Raw genomic sequence first — 12,239 nt, forward strand, 5'->3', positions numbered from 1 at the left:
ACAACTATAAAACTGCTACAACTAAAAATAAAAACTCTCAAATTTGGATTACGCACTTTGAAATCCCACAACGTATTAATGTTTTGGGGATTCACGAGTTCTACGGAAGTCGTAGATTTCTTTGCACCCGCATAATGGTAAAGTATATACAACTGCCAGTTTATAGTTTAGATTATAGTACAAATGCTCTTTTTTTGTGGAAATAACTTTCCATATGGAGATTTTTCTTAATATATTTTACTGAAGGTTTCAAAAATACTTGGCATATGTGTAGACTTACTGACACATTTTTTGCCATCCAGGCCCTCACTTAGGAGCATGTTGGAAGGGTAAAATAGTTATAGAATATGTGCGGGAAGTACATCGAGTGATATTATTGTATCAAAAAGTTCGTATTACCACTTCACTCCATGTGAAATCTGTCCCGGGAGCCCCTGCAGAAACCTGTGGCTCACTTCGCCCTTTAAATATGAAACAACCTGAAAGCAACGTACGATGGCAACGAGTCTGGCCCACTATCAATGTAAGCCTAACAGGACGAGCGAAAAATGTGTGGGGGAAAAAAATGTGGGAATTATTTTAAGAAAGGGAAACATTTTATCTTCCACTCTACTGAAGTCCCTTCTCTCATACCTGGAAGAACCACTGCTCATAGACCCCTCCCTAAAAGTAAGACCACAGAAAATCCACACCCTAGCGGATGTGATCTGTGGACCTAAATACACACAAATCCCGCATTTACACCGCACCCGCCTGTCAAGCAGGACTTCTCCCGTGCCTACAGTAAGATAGACAAAGGATTCAAGGACAGCGATAGTCTTCTCATACTAGTAAACATTTGGCAGTTCCCAAATCACTCAGGCGCAGGTGGCCCTGGAACACCCTCCTAATCACGCACATAACTCAAACAGGACCATCTTCCCCTGAATTTTGGGCAACAACGATGCAAATTCATTGTGAAGCATTTTGCACAAAAAGTAACGCAGCAAACTTATTTTGCAGAGTGACAGAGTAATAATCTCATGTTCTAAGGTTAAATGCGTTAAAGAAATTCACTTTTATATTTTATTTTGAAGACACCTTATCATATTGTAATATTTGTTGCATTATTTACATGCCAAACATTTTTAAAAATCGTCTCGTGCACGCGCTTTTAGATAAAGACAAGACCCTTGCTCGATAACGCATTACCGCCCCCACCTCTATCAGAAGCAGACAACATCTGGCGGCAGCTGGAGCAGGCCTACCTCCTCCTCGGTCAGGCCCTCGTCGAGGCCCTCCTCCTCCACCACAAAGCCCTCCTTCAGCTTGAGGTACTCCTCGTGCTCGCGCTGCGCCTTCTCCTCGCGCGCCGCCTCCTCGTCCTCCTCCTGCAGAAGCAAAGCACATTGTCATTCCTGCCATAAACCGGTTGAAACACATACATTCATATTGTTTTTTGGGCCGTGATTCTAAATAAGGAGAAAAAAACACAACGTCATTGCTTCTGAAACGCCAGGAGAGCCCACTCGGGAAGCTGCCGGTGAGACTGCTGCCCCACGGAGAGAGTGCACCTCAGTGACTGCAGCCCGCACAGAGAGGGAGCTTCTTATATAGGAAGCTGCTGCCCCGCTCTGACCACAGACCCGTTCATCGAAAGTAGCGCTCAGCGCTTCAAGGGCATTTCTGACAAGAAGTCCGCAGACTTCAAAACATGGCCTGGCGCACGTGCTGTGCGCAGTTGTACACTAACTCGCTAAAACGCAGCCCACCAGAAACTAAAACTTATTTAAAACCCCAACCTGCAGCAGTACCAGTTAGCGCCGAGCGGTCAGATTCTGCCGGCACACTGGCTTGTAAAGAAGTCACAAGGTCAAAAGGGTTCAGCTGGTCATGGCCCGCGCACATAGATGCTTAAATTACACCCATGAAGTAACGTACACCCTTCCCACAAGGACATACAGAGCAACACTCACTGCATCACGCTTAGAGACACTAACTCATACAGAGCACCATGCATGCAGTCACCCAGGCGCAGACACACAACAGGTCTACTGGCAGCGCTACAGACGGCAGATAGAAGATGCAAGCTCAATGCACACACAGCATCACACTTACAAACACCTACACACACAGAGCACCATGCATGCAGTCACCCACGCGTAGACACACAACAGGCCTACTGGCAGCGCTACGGACGGCAGATAGAAGATGCAAGCTCAATGCACACACAGCATCACACTTACAAACACCTACACACACAGAGCACCATGCATGCAGTCACCCACGCGTAGACACACAACAGGCCTACTGGCAGCGCTACGGACGGCAGATAGAAGATGCAAGCTCAATGCACACAGCATCATACTTACAAACACCTACACACACAGAGCACCATGCATGCAGTCACCCACGCGTAGACACACAACAGGCCTACTGGCAGCGCTACGGACGGCAGATAGAAGATGCAAGCTCAATGCACACAGCATCATACTTACAAACACCTACACACACAGAGCACCATGCATGCAGTCACCCAGGCGCAGACACAGAACAGGCCTACTGGCAGCGCTACGGACGGCAGATAGAAGATGCAAGCTCAGTGCGCACACAGCATCACACTTACAAACACCGACACACACAGAGCACCATGCATGCAATCACCCACACGTAGACACACAACAGGCCTACGGGTAGAGCCACAGATGACACACATAAGATGGAAGCTCAATGCACACACATAACGTTAAAATTAGAGACACCTACACATACAGAGTACCATGCATGCAATCACCCACGCGTGGACACACAATAGGCCTACGGGCAGAGCTACAGACGGCAGACATAAGATGCAAGCTCAGTGTAGACACACATTACACTCAGAGGCATCAACACAAACAGAGCACTCCTACGTCGCAGCAAAGGCCTGGAACAAGCTCCCAGTCAACATCAGACGCTCCCCCACTCTGCATACCTTCAGGAAGAGCCTCAAGACCTGGCTCTTCAACTGATCCGGAGCTGCACCTCCCCCCGCTCCCTCCCCCAGCGCCTTGGGACACTCACGGGTGAGTAGCGCGCTTTAAAAAACCCGATTGATTGATTGAGTGCACCATGTTTGCAGTTACCCATAGATAGACACACAACAGGACAGCAGGCAGAGCTACAGATGGCAGACAGAAGATGCAAGCTCAATGCACACGCAGCATCACACTTACAGACACCTTCACATACAAAGCATTATAGGTGCAATCACCCAGGCATACACACACAGCAGACAAGCAGGCAGAGTTACAGACTCCATCAATACACAGCATCACACTTAGAGACACCAACGCAAACTGAGCACCATACACGCAGTCACCCAAAGGGACATGGGGAACTGTAACCCCAAACTTCAGACAGAAATGCAACACCTTACCAATCAGGCCACAAGTCACCGTGTGTTGTCTTTCACATGTGAGTACTTTGGGAACATTTGGGTGTAGCAGGATCCCAGGAGTAGATTGCATTTTTTAGGGAATTCCTCAATAGTCAATTTCACACAAGCATAGGTGTATGACTATGGGGGTTATTCAAAAATTTTGCAGTGTGTTTGGTACTACTACAATAATATTTCAACAAGTACTGCAAAATGCTATTCACAAACCTACATGCCTCTCCTGTTTTTGGTATGCAGAGATCTCCATCCCGGGTAGTGGAGGTCTCCGCACATGTAGGTGTACATTTTAGTAGTAAATGTAGGAGGAACCGGGTCAGTGGCTGCTTGGAGTAAGTCCAGCACCACACATGGCTTCTCATAAGCAATCCAACACATTACCGTAGAAAATAATAGAGACCGGGAAGATAACACTCTTGTAGAATGTAATGTTGCAAAAAATATATATATATATAAATTACACATGTGAATACTTTTTAATAGTTAAAAATGAAATCACTTTGCAATCGTTTTTAAATTAAATAAAATATACAATTTGTTTAAAATGTATTAAAAAACTTTTAGACTTCAAAAATAAAATTCATTTAATTAGAAATAAAGAAATGTTTTAATAAAATTTGCTACATGAAAACGAAATACAATTACAGTTAAGGTTGGTTTTTAAAACAACATTTTAAATAATGATTATAAATTAAATAAATATATTTGATTAATTTGATTATTTACTAAACAATTAATTTGACAGGTTAATGTGCTGAAACATTTAATTTTTTTTCATTCTAGGTTAATAATTATTTAAAGTTTCCTTATAATTTTATTCTACAGTTAACATTTTTAAATATTATTATTATAATTATTACATTCTATTATTTTTCCACTGTAATTTACCATAGGGAAATCGCTGCACCAGTGGCGGAGACCTCTGCCCATGTGTGAAAAGTTACTAGTACCAACTTTAAACTTGTATTTCCTGTTCTAGTAGGACCCATGCCCAGTTTTGAGGGTATGGAAACAAGTTCACATGTGAAAATTTAAGTTAGTGAATAGGCCTCCATATATGCAAGTTTTTGTCATTCAACCCAGCTGTTTTCTGAATTGGGTCCACAGAGGATAATTTGCAAAACCTTCTACAGCTGCAAAGTTTGGAGGGATTCCAGGTCCTTAAAGAGTATAAGCCAGTTGCACTAGTGCGAGAAATTGGGCTGTTGGTTGACTGAGGTGTGAGCCCTTCTCAGGCAACAGCCACATTCCTTGTCAGGGTGAATCACAAAATTAATTAAATTCACCTGTGCGTAACCCTCCGGTAGCCTGGCACAAAAGCAGTCAGGCTTAAGTTAGAGAAAATGTGTAAAGTATTTATGCAGCACACAAACAGTAATAAAGTAAAAAAATAGCACAAGAAAAATACCCCACCAATTTAGAAAAATAGAGTAAAATTTTATAAATTATTTGACACCAAAATGACAAAAATCCAATCAGTAGAACCAGAAATATGAAATTTTAAAGGTTTTGAAGAAAAGTAGTGCTTAGAAGCAAGAAGCGCCAATAGCGTTTATCTGTTTGCGGTGGACCAGATCCAAGTAACAAGTTTAGGCTGACTGTGAACGAGTGTGGGCCAGATATATTACTGAGTTCAGCCCACTGACAAAAGTGCCGTTTGTACTGGGTGTCAAGATGCGAAGTCATGCATTGGCCTGCGCTATGTTGGTGTTGAGAAGCCATTGACGGGAGCTGCAATGCAAGGTCAGATGTTGAGATGCATCGAGCTGAGTCGGTGCCCATGACACCACCGAACAAGACCTGTGATGTCGGATTCGATATGAGTCGCATAGCATCGAGGTTGATGAAGCGGCTGGAGCTGCGAGGACTTGTGTTGGCATGTGACAAGCAGGGCCGTTTGTTACCGTCTGGATGAGTCTTACTGTGTCAGTGCTTGCGAGGCCGCCAAACAGATGCTTTGATGCGCGCTCCGATGTCAAGATCTTTTGAGAGGTTTAGAGCTGGGCCAGTTGTCAGCGTCGAGATGCATCACGCTGGGTCGGTGCTTGCGGAGCTGCCGAACCGAAGCTGCGATGTGTAGTCCTGTGTCAAGTTGCATTGGAGCCTGCGGTGTCCCTGTAAGCTCAAACCAGAAGGTCAATAGACTGACCCTTGGAGACACTATAGAGGTTCTGGGTCCAAATAGACAGGCTGGCCTCCGCAGAGTAGTCCACAGCTGTAGAAGAGTCATTGAGCAGCAAAGCAGGCCTTAGGCAGCAGAGCAGTCCTTCGTAAGCAAGGCTGACTTCACACAGCTGGGCAGTCCTTTTTCTGTGGAGTTCTCAGATCAAGAAGTGATATGGACAGTGGGTCTGAGGATCCCCTGCGTATACCTGTTGCCCACTTTGAAGTGGAAGAAGCTTCTGGAGTTTCCCCTTACAGAGGTCTTTGGAATATCTTGCCTCCCTGCCTTGGTAACAGTCTGGGGGCACAATAGACTAATGAGGAGTCCTTTGTGTGTGAGCTGAGCCAGTGCCTTTGTGGTAGGTGAAAGCCCCCTCCCCATCCTTCTAGAGATGGCCCATACAGGCACACCTAGTCTGTCTATTGCAACACTCTCTAGGAACAATACACAAAGGGCAACTACCAACCACACCTAGTCATATGACCCAGGGTCAGACTGTTAGCACCAAATTATTAGAACAAGGAAATTATAACTTTCTAAAAGTAAAGTAAACAAAAGTGTGATGGATGGAATGCTTGAATTGATCTCAGCCACTGGTAATTACTCGGGCAGCATCCCAATCTATCGTTATTTCGCACACCATGTCACCTCGGTGTGGACCCAGCAATATGCAAATCAGTCTTCTGCTCTAATCGGACCAGATCAGCCGATCTGCCAAACCAGATCTTCCCTAAACCGGAACACAAGCAACCCTGGACCGGTTTCGCCCTCATTTGTTAACAGCTGGGTCCAAATTGAAGTGGCATAGTGTGCAAAATAATGATGGTTTGGCAGTGGCTGAGATTAATTCAAGCATTCCTTCCATCACTGTTTTGTATGCTTATTGTGTCACCCTAAGTGGTATCGGTATGCCCAGACGCGGTTCTTGTGCAGACTGTCACTGGAACCAAGCTGTACCCGGCTGATAAGCCCATACCTAGGATGAAACCGGTCCTGGGTTGCGTGTGTTCCAGTTCCGGGAGGACCTGGCTTGGCAGTTCAGGCAGACTGTTCCTACTGGAGCAGGGCCAAAACTGTTTGCATATAGCTGGGTCTAAACTGAGGGGGCATAGTGTGCAAAATAACGATGGATTGAGATGCAGCTTGAGTTATTACCATTGGCTGAGATTAATTCAAGCATTCCATCCTTCACTGTTTTGTTTACTTAACTTTCTAAAAGTGGCATTTTCAGAATTGTGACTTAAAATCCAACTTTGAAGTCAAAGAAGTGTTTAAATTACAATTCCTCAGATACCAACCATGACTTTCCTGTTTGCTCCTAATCGAAAGTTAGCACTTAGTAAATGTAATAAGGTAACCCAATGTTATCCAATGAGAGAGGTAGGCCTTACAATAGTGAAAAACAAATTTGAGGATGTTTCCCTACCAGGATGTGTAAAACTTAAAAATGCAAGCCCAACTTTTGAATACATTGCACCCTGACCTACTGGCTGTTTAGGGCCTACCCTATGGGCGACTTGTACATATTAAAAAGAAGGGGTTAAGCCTGGCAAAAGGTTAATCTAGCCAGGTCGAAATGGCAGTTTAAAACTGCACACATAGGCTGCAGTAGTAGGCCTGCGACAGGTTTAAAAGGGCACTTAAGTGGGTAGCACACTCAATGCTGCAGGCCCACTAGTAGCATTTAATTTACAGGGCCTGGGTGCATGAAGTACCATTTTATCCAGGTTTTACAGGCACATTAAATGGGCCAATTGGGTGTAAGCCATTTTCACCATGTTCAAAGGCGAGAGCACAAGCACCTTAGCACTCGTTGGCAGTTGTTAGGTACACAGAGTCCTAATGCCAAAAAAAACGAATTCAGGAAAAACAGGAGGAGTAAGGCAAAATGTTTGAGGGAAGATCACCATAAGCTTGAACGGTCTAACAACTAGTGGGTAAGGTCATCAACTGCACAGCTTGTTTGCAGAAGTACTTCATTCTGCATTACCTAAAATCTAATGTGCTCTATTTTCAACATGATCCTCTCATTTTAAATTTCTTAAATATGACTTCTAGTGATTCAAGTTTATTTTCACTGTTTCTGTTTTTAAGTCTGGAGTTAGGTTACATATTTTACCTTTTAATAAAAGTATTGAGTATACATACTGACACGGGTTTTCAGTCAGCGCTCTTCGTCCATTGTTCGGTTGTAGTGTTAATCATATTTTCCGTACGGCCAAAATAGAATACAGCTTGAGATACAGGGTCAGTCCACTCCAGCCATAGGCATACCTGATTGGGAGCGACATCTTTCTGCTATTGCACAGCATTCACATGCGACTATAAGAACCTCCATTCAGTGCAGGGACTAATGGTGCAATGTATGCTTTTACATAAAAATAACAGCTATAACTTGGCTCTTAAACAATATTTGTTTTTATACAGTGTTTGCATTCATACAAAAACCGCTCACAAAAAGAAATGATGGCAAAGCCAAAAGTTCAGCAGTCAACATTAAACCTATTGGCTGTGCCAATGCTTGTTTTAATTTGCTGAAAATGTAACTGTTGCATCCTGCTTCGATTGCACTTAAATTAAACACTTGTTTCATTGCTGCTGGGTTAATTAACTTACACGCAGCAGTCCACAGTAGTACTATACACACGTAGAAGAAGCGTGGTATAGAAGGATCATAGATACAAAAAGTAATAGGTTTTAGCACAATCTGGATTGCTTTAAAGCTCTTAGATGTCGGTGAACTTGTTACACGTTCAAAAGTAAACATATTATGAGCCTTACAAAGGCTGGCTCGCAATTTAAGCTCACAGATAGTGACTTATGAGATTTCTTTGCAGCTTTAGGATGGTGGCTTTTTTTCTGAAGGTTGTGCCAAGATGGACAGAAGTAATACATGTATAACATCTTTTAAAAAACATTACCCACAATAATTGAATGTTTTGTAGGAAAGAACGTTAGAATGCTTCATAGGAAAAAGAAACCCTTTATTTTAAGATGCCACATCAAGCAGGAATGAAACCCCATTCATGGCCCTACTGTCAAGTGTCGCACAAAAAGAGGACAAAAAAAGAGCCCCCCCCCCCCCCCTTCTGGATTCCACGTCGGTGGTATCGTCTCAATCAACGGGCAGTTATCATAAGAAGGAACTGTAGATGCTGGAAGTCGAGAGGGTTGGAGGGATTTTATAAGCTGGTATCTCTGTATGTCTCACGAACTCTTCATTGTCTCCAAAACAAAAGATACGTCAATACAGTGATGACGCGGTAATGACGTGTAAGGCGGAACATCTTCCTTTGCCTACTCCACTCAGCCCCGTCCTCACAACACTTGTTTTGCTGGGAACCACATATAAAGGGACCGATATAAATAATTAACAGTTGTGCATTTTTAGGCTTCGTAAACTCAAGAAAGACTGTCGTGCTATGTTAGGAGGACGTCTTGCTAGTTTCTGTCCAGTCATTTCAGAACCAGTGGTAGAACTAGTTACTAGAGCTTTTAGTCACTACCAGCTGGGCATTGCTTAAAAGAGATACACTTTCCGTGAGTGGACAGCAGCTCAAAACCAGAGAGGTGGGAAGATCTGTCATTCTCCATTGCTATTTCTCCACACTGAACCAACACATTAAAAACAAGGTCTCCTAGTGAAGGAGCCCGAAGAGAACTACACCAAGGATGAAGAACGCAACAGACGTGGCCTTCTGTCCCCGCTGCCTTGTGTGGGCAGCCACATCATACCGCTGCTACCAGTAAAACCTCAGTTTCAGACTCCTCCTCTGAATACTTTAGCAACATGTGCTGTGCCCACCCCCAACAGCAAAGGTCGAGTCTAAACAAACCCATGCACAACAAGCATTTGCAATGCAATAGGTCTCGCATTTATAAGAGTTTGAGCTATTGGCATTGTAAAATTACAATGCCTTTTATTTACGCTTTGGCTTTAAAACAAATAAAAGGCATTGTCATTTACAATGTCAGTAGCATAAACTTGCATAAAAGCAGTGTGTGGAGTGCAGCAGTGTGCGGCGTGCAGCAGTGTGAGGCGTGCAGCAGTGTGAGGCGTGCAGCAGTGTGAGGCGTGCAGCAGTGTTTCGTGTAGCAGTGAGCGGCGTGCAGCAGTGTGTAATGCAGCAGTGTGCGCAGCAGTGTGTGGCGTGTGGTAGTGTGCGGCGTGCAGCAGTGTGCGGCGTGCAGCAGTGTGTGGCGTGCAGCAGTGTGTGGCGTGGTTTGTAAACAACAAGAAAAGCGGACATCAAAGAAAGGGTGGGAGGAAACGAGCATATGGGGTGTGAGTTATAACGAAAGTTAATTGTTGTAAGAGGGGATGCAGGAAGTGAGGCCGAGCGCGTGCTGGCGAAAGCAGTCTGCTGCTTTCAAGTCCGATGCCAGATGCCAGCTTCGCGCTTGAATGCCTCACATGCACTGGCCATAAACCGCATTCCTAAGGTCGTGTGCCCCTTACTAAATCTCTCTGAATGTGTGAGGCGGCGCACGCGCAGGAAGTAGCTAGTGGCAAATGGAATGCGCGTGGTTGTGCGTGTAACCGCCACCCGATCCGCCTGGGAAGCCTTTGGGAGCATTTTTTGAAGCCCCTACATAAGTCTCGCTGGGCGATCGCTTACGCGATAGCCAGGCGAGACCTAAAAACGGAAAAAGACACAGGAAGGTATATCTTGTGGCCCATTAGAGGCTCATGTCTGACCAGGTCAATGACCCGGTATACCATCCCACTGCAACGTGCAGGATATTTAATGTCCTTCAAGAAAGAGACGAGTTTGAGCACTACCCCTACTGAAGATCCCATTCTAAAGACCAACAACGACCTTTTTAACCAGCTAGATCACGGTATGTGACAGTTTTACAAGTCACTTCTTTGGCATGCCCTCAGGTCAGGAAATAGTAACAGAAGTGGAATACACCTAATGCAGGCAGGCAGGTGTTTATTTGGTGCAATATTGTGGAACAAAAGGACAAAAAAATGTGCGCATAAAATTCTAGTATAACAAGAAAATTAGCCTACTTAATTCACCTGGACTTAAAATAACAATGGGCCAGTGGATAAAAGGTAACTTTTCTGAATGATCCCCACCACTGACAATTCTTCCACATTCATTTAACAACAACACAGCACATAATGGTGCCCAATGAGTGCCCTGGGATCTTTGATGTTCATGTATGTTACCCTTGAAGGAATGCTGCTGTTTGGTACCGATTAGACATGGACTGTTCACCCAAGGGCGTCCAGTGAACCAACTACAAGTCTGGCCTCAGCACCCATCTACAGCAGATTAAATCATAGCAGAAACAAGCTTGGATTGTAGTTCATCTTAAATCATGATTGTACATTAATAATTCTATTCTATCATTACCAATGCATAAAGCCATTTGTACCGGAAGGTCCCTTTATTTATTTACCAGCACAAAGTAGGCACAAAAGGCGATCTTGCAATCGTAAGCCCATTTATTGATGCAGATAATCACCAGATACTGGTGTAATACGGCACATGAGTAAATCCTGCGCCATAGGTGGAGAAGCGGTTTTCCAGAGCTGAGATTCCCTGGAAAGTTTGAGAGCACCCACATATTCAACGGTATGTTGGGATACACAGTCCTTTTTCAACTCATTGCCAACCCAAACAATTGGAGTCGGTATAGGGGAAGAGTTTTGTCATGGGAAAAAAAATATTTTCCCCATCGTGGAAAAGTTTAGGGAAACACATTTCTTAATGTGCAAGACTACACTATATACAATGGCACACACAAACATGCCTCCACATAGTCTAAAGTTGGGACTGACAAACGTATTCGGGCAGTACGCTTGGATACCTGTGGCTGACCAGGAGAACATGTTGAAAGGTTTTCAATTAATGCATCCTGGTGCCCTAGCTCCCAACAGATGTCGGCGACTAATCTGAGAACAACGGATGTGCATGACTACTTTGAGTTTAGTTGAGCTCAGTACTGCAGCTCTCAGCCATAGTGTTTTGATTGCTAATAAAGATCTGAACGTCAGAAAATTTGAATTCCGTTTCTTTAATTATTAGTGATAAAAAGCAGGAACAGCATTTGTCCATCTCTAAAGCTTCTGTGGCTAATAAGAGTGTTAACAAGGGGGAATATTTTCTATTAAGAGTGGCATCAGAAGTTACAAATATACTTCCCGCATGGTTGGTTAGGGGCGACATACCTGGGAAACCCACAAGATACTGTCATAACTGGCCTTCAACCACAGATAATGTTTAGCGCAGTTGAAATTATTCTCAAAATGTTGAGGATTGGTTAAAAAATAAAAAAATCATATAGTGACCACTGCCTTTTCACCACAAGACTGGATTCGTGGGCCTCCCTGCCGAGAATCTGACAGTAGCAGAAGGGTTCATGTAGGTTGTAAAGAGTTGAGTGGTAAACAGTAGCGGCGTGTATGACTTGGGGTAGTTTAGAAATAGCTGTTAAACAGATGTAGTATGTGAACGATCAAAACAGAGGCTGGTTTTGTGAGCTTCAGGGACGTATTATGTTGGCAGACACGGAAGGCAGCACTTCCATATGGTTAAGCTTGGCCAATCTTCAAACGAACTCAGACATGGCAATTATTTTTACAGTGGTGGTACATGGCATGGGACGTAGTCCAAAAGAGTACTTCAAAGATCACCTCAGAGGAAG

At 44.0% G+C, this 12,239-nt stretch overlaps 1 protein-coding gene across 1 annotated transcript in view; it reads right to left on the bottom strand.

The window, feature by feature from the left end:
* Window positions 1-12,239, bottom strand: part of DDRGK1 (DDRGK domain containing 1) — a 139,658-nt gene that overhangs the window by 27,682 nt on the left and 99,737 nt on the right. The window contains exon 5 of the mRNA XM_085642685.1: window positions 1,248-1,370. Coding sequence (XP_085498811.1) covers window positions 1,248-1,370 — 123 coding nt within the window. The remainder of the gene's footprint in view (window positions 1-1,247; window positions 1,371-12,239) is intronic.

Source organism: Triturus cristatus, chromosome 2_2 (genome assembly GCF_964204655.1).
Source record: "Triturus cristatus chromosome 2_2, aTriCri1.1, whole genome shotgun sequence".
NCBI lineage: Eukaryota > Metazoa > Chordata > Amphibia > Caudata > Salamandridae > Triturus > Triturus cristatus.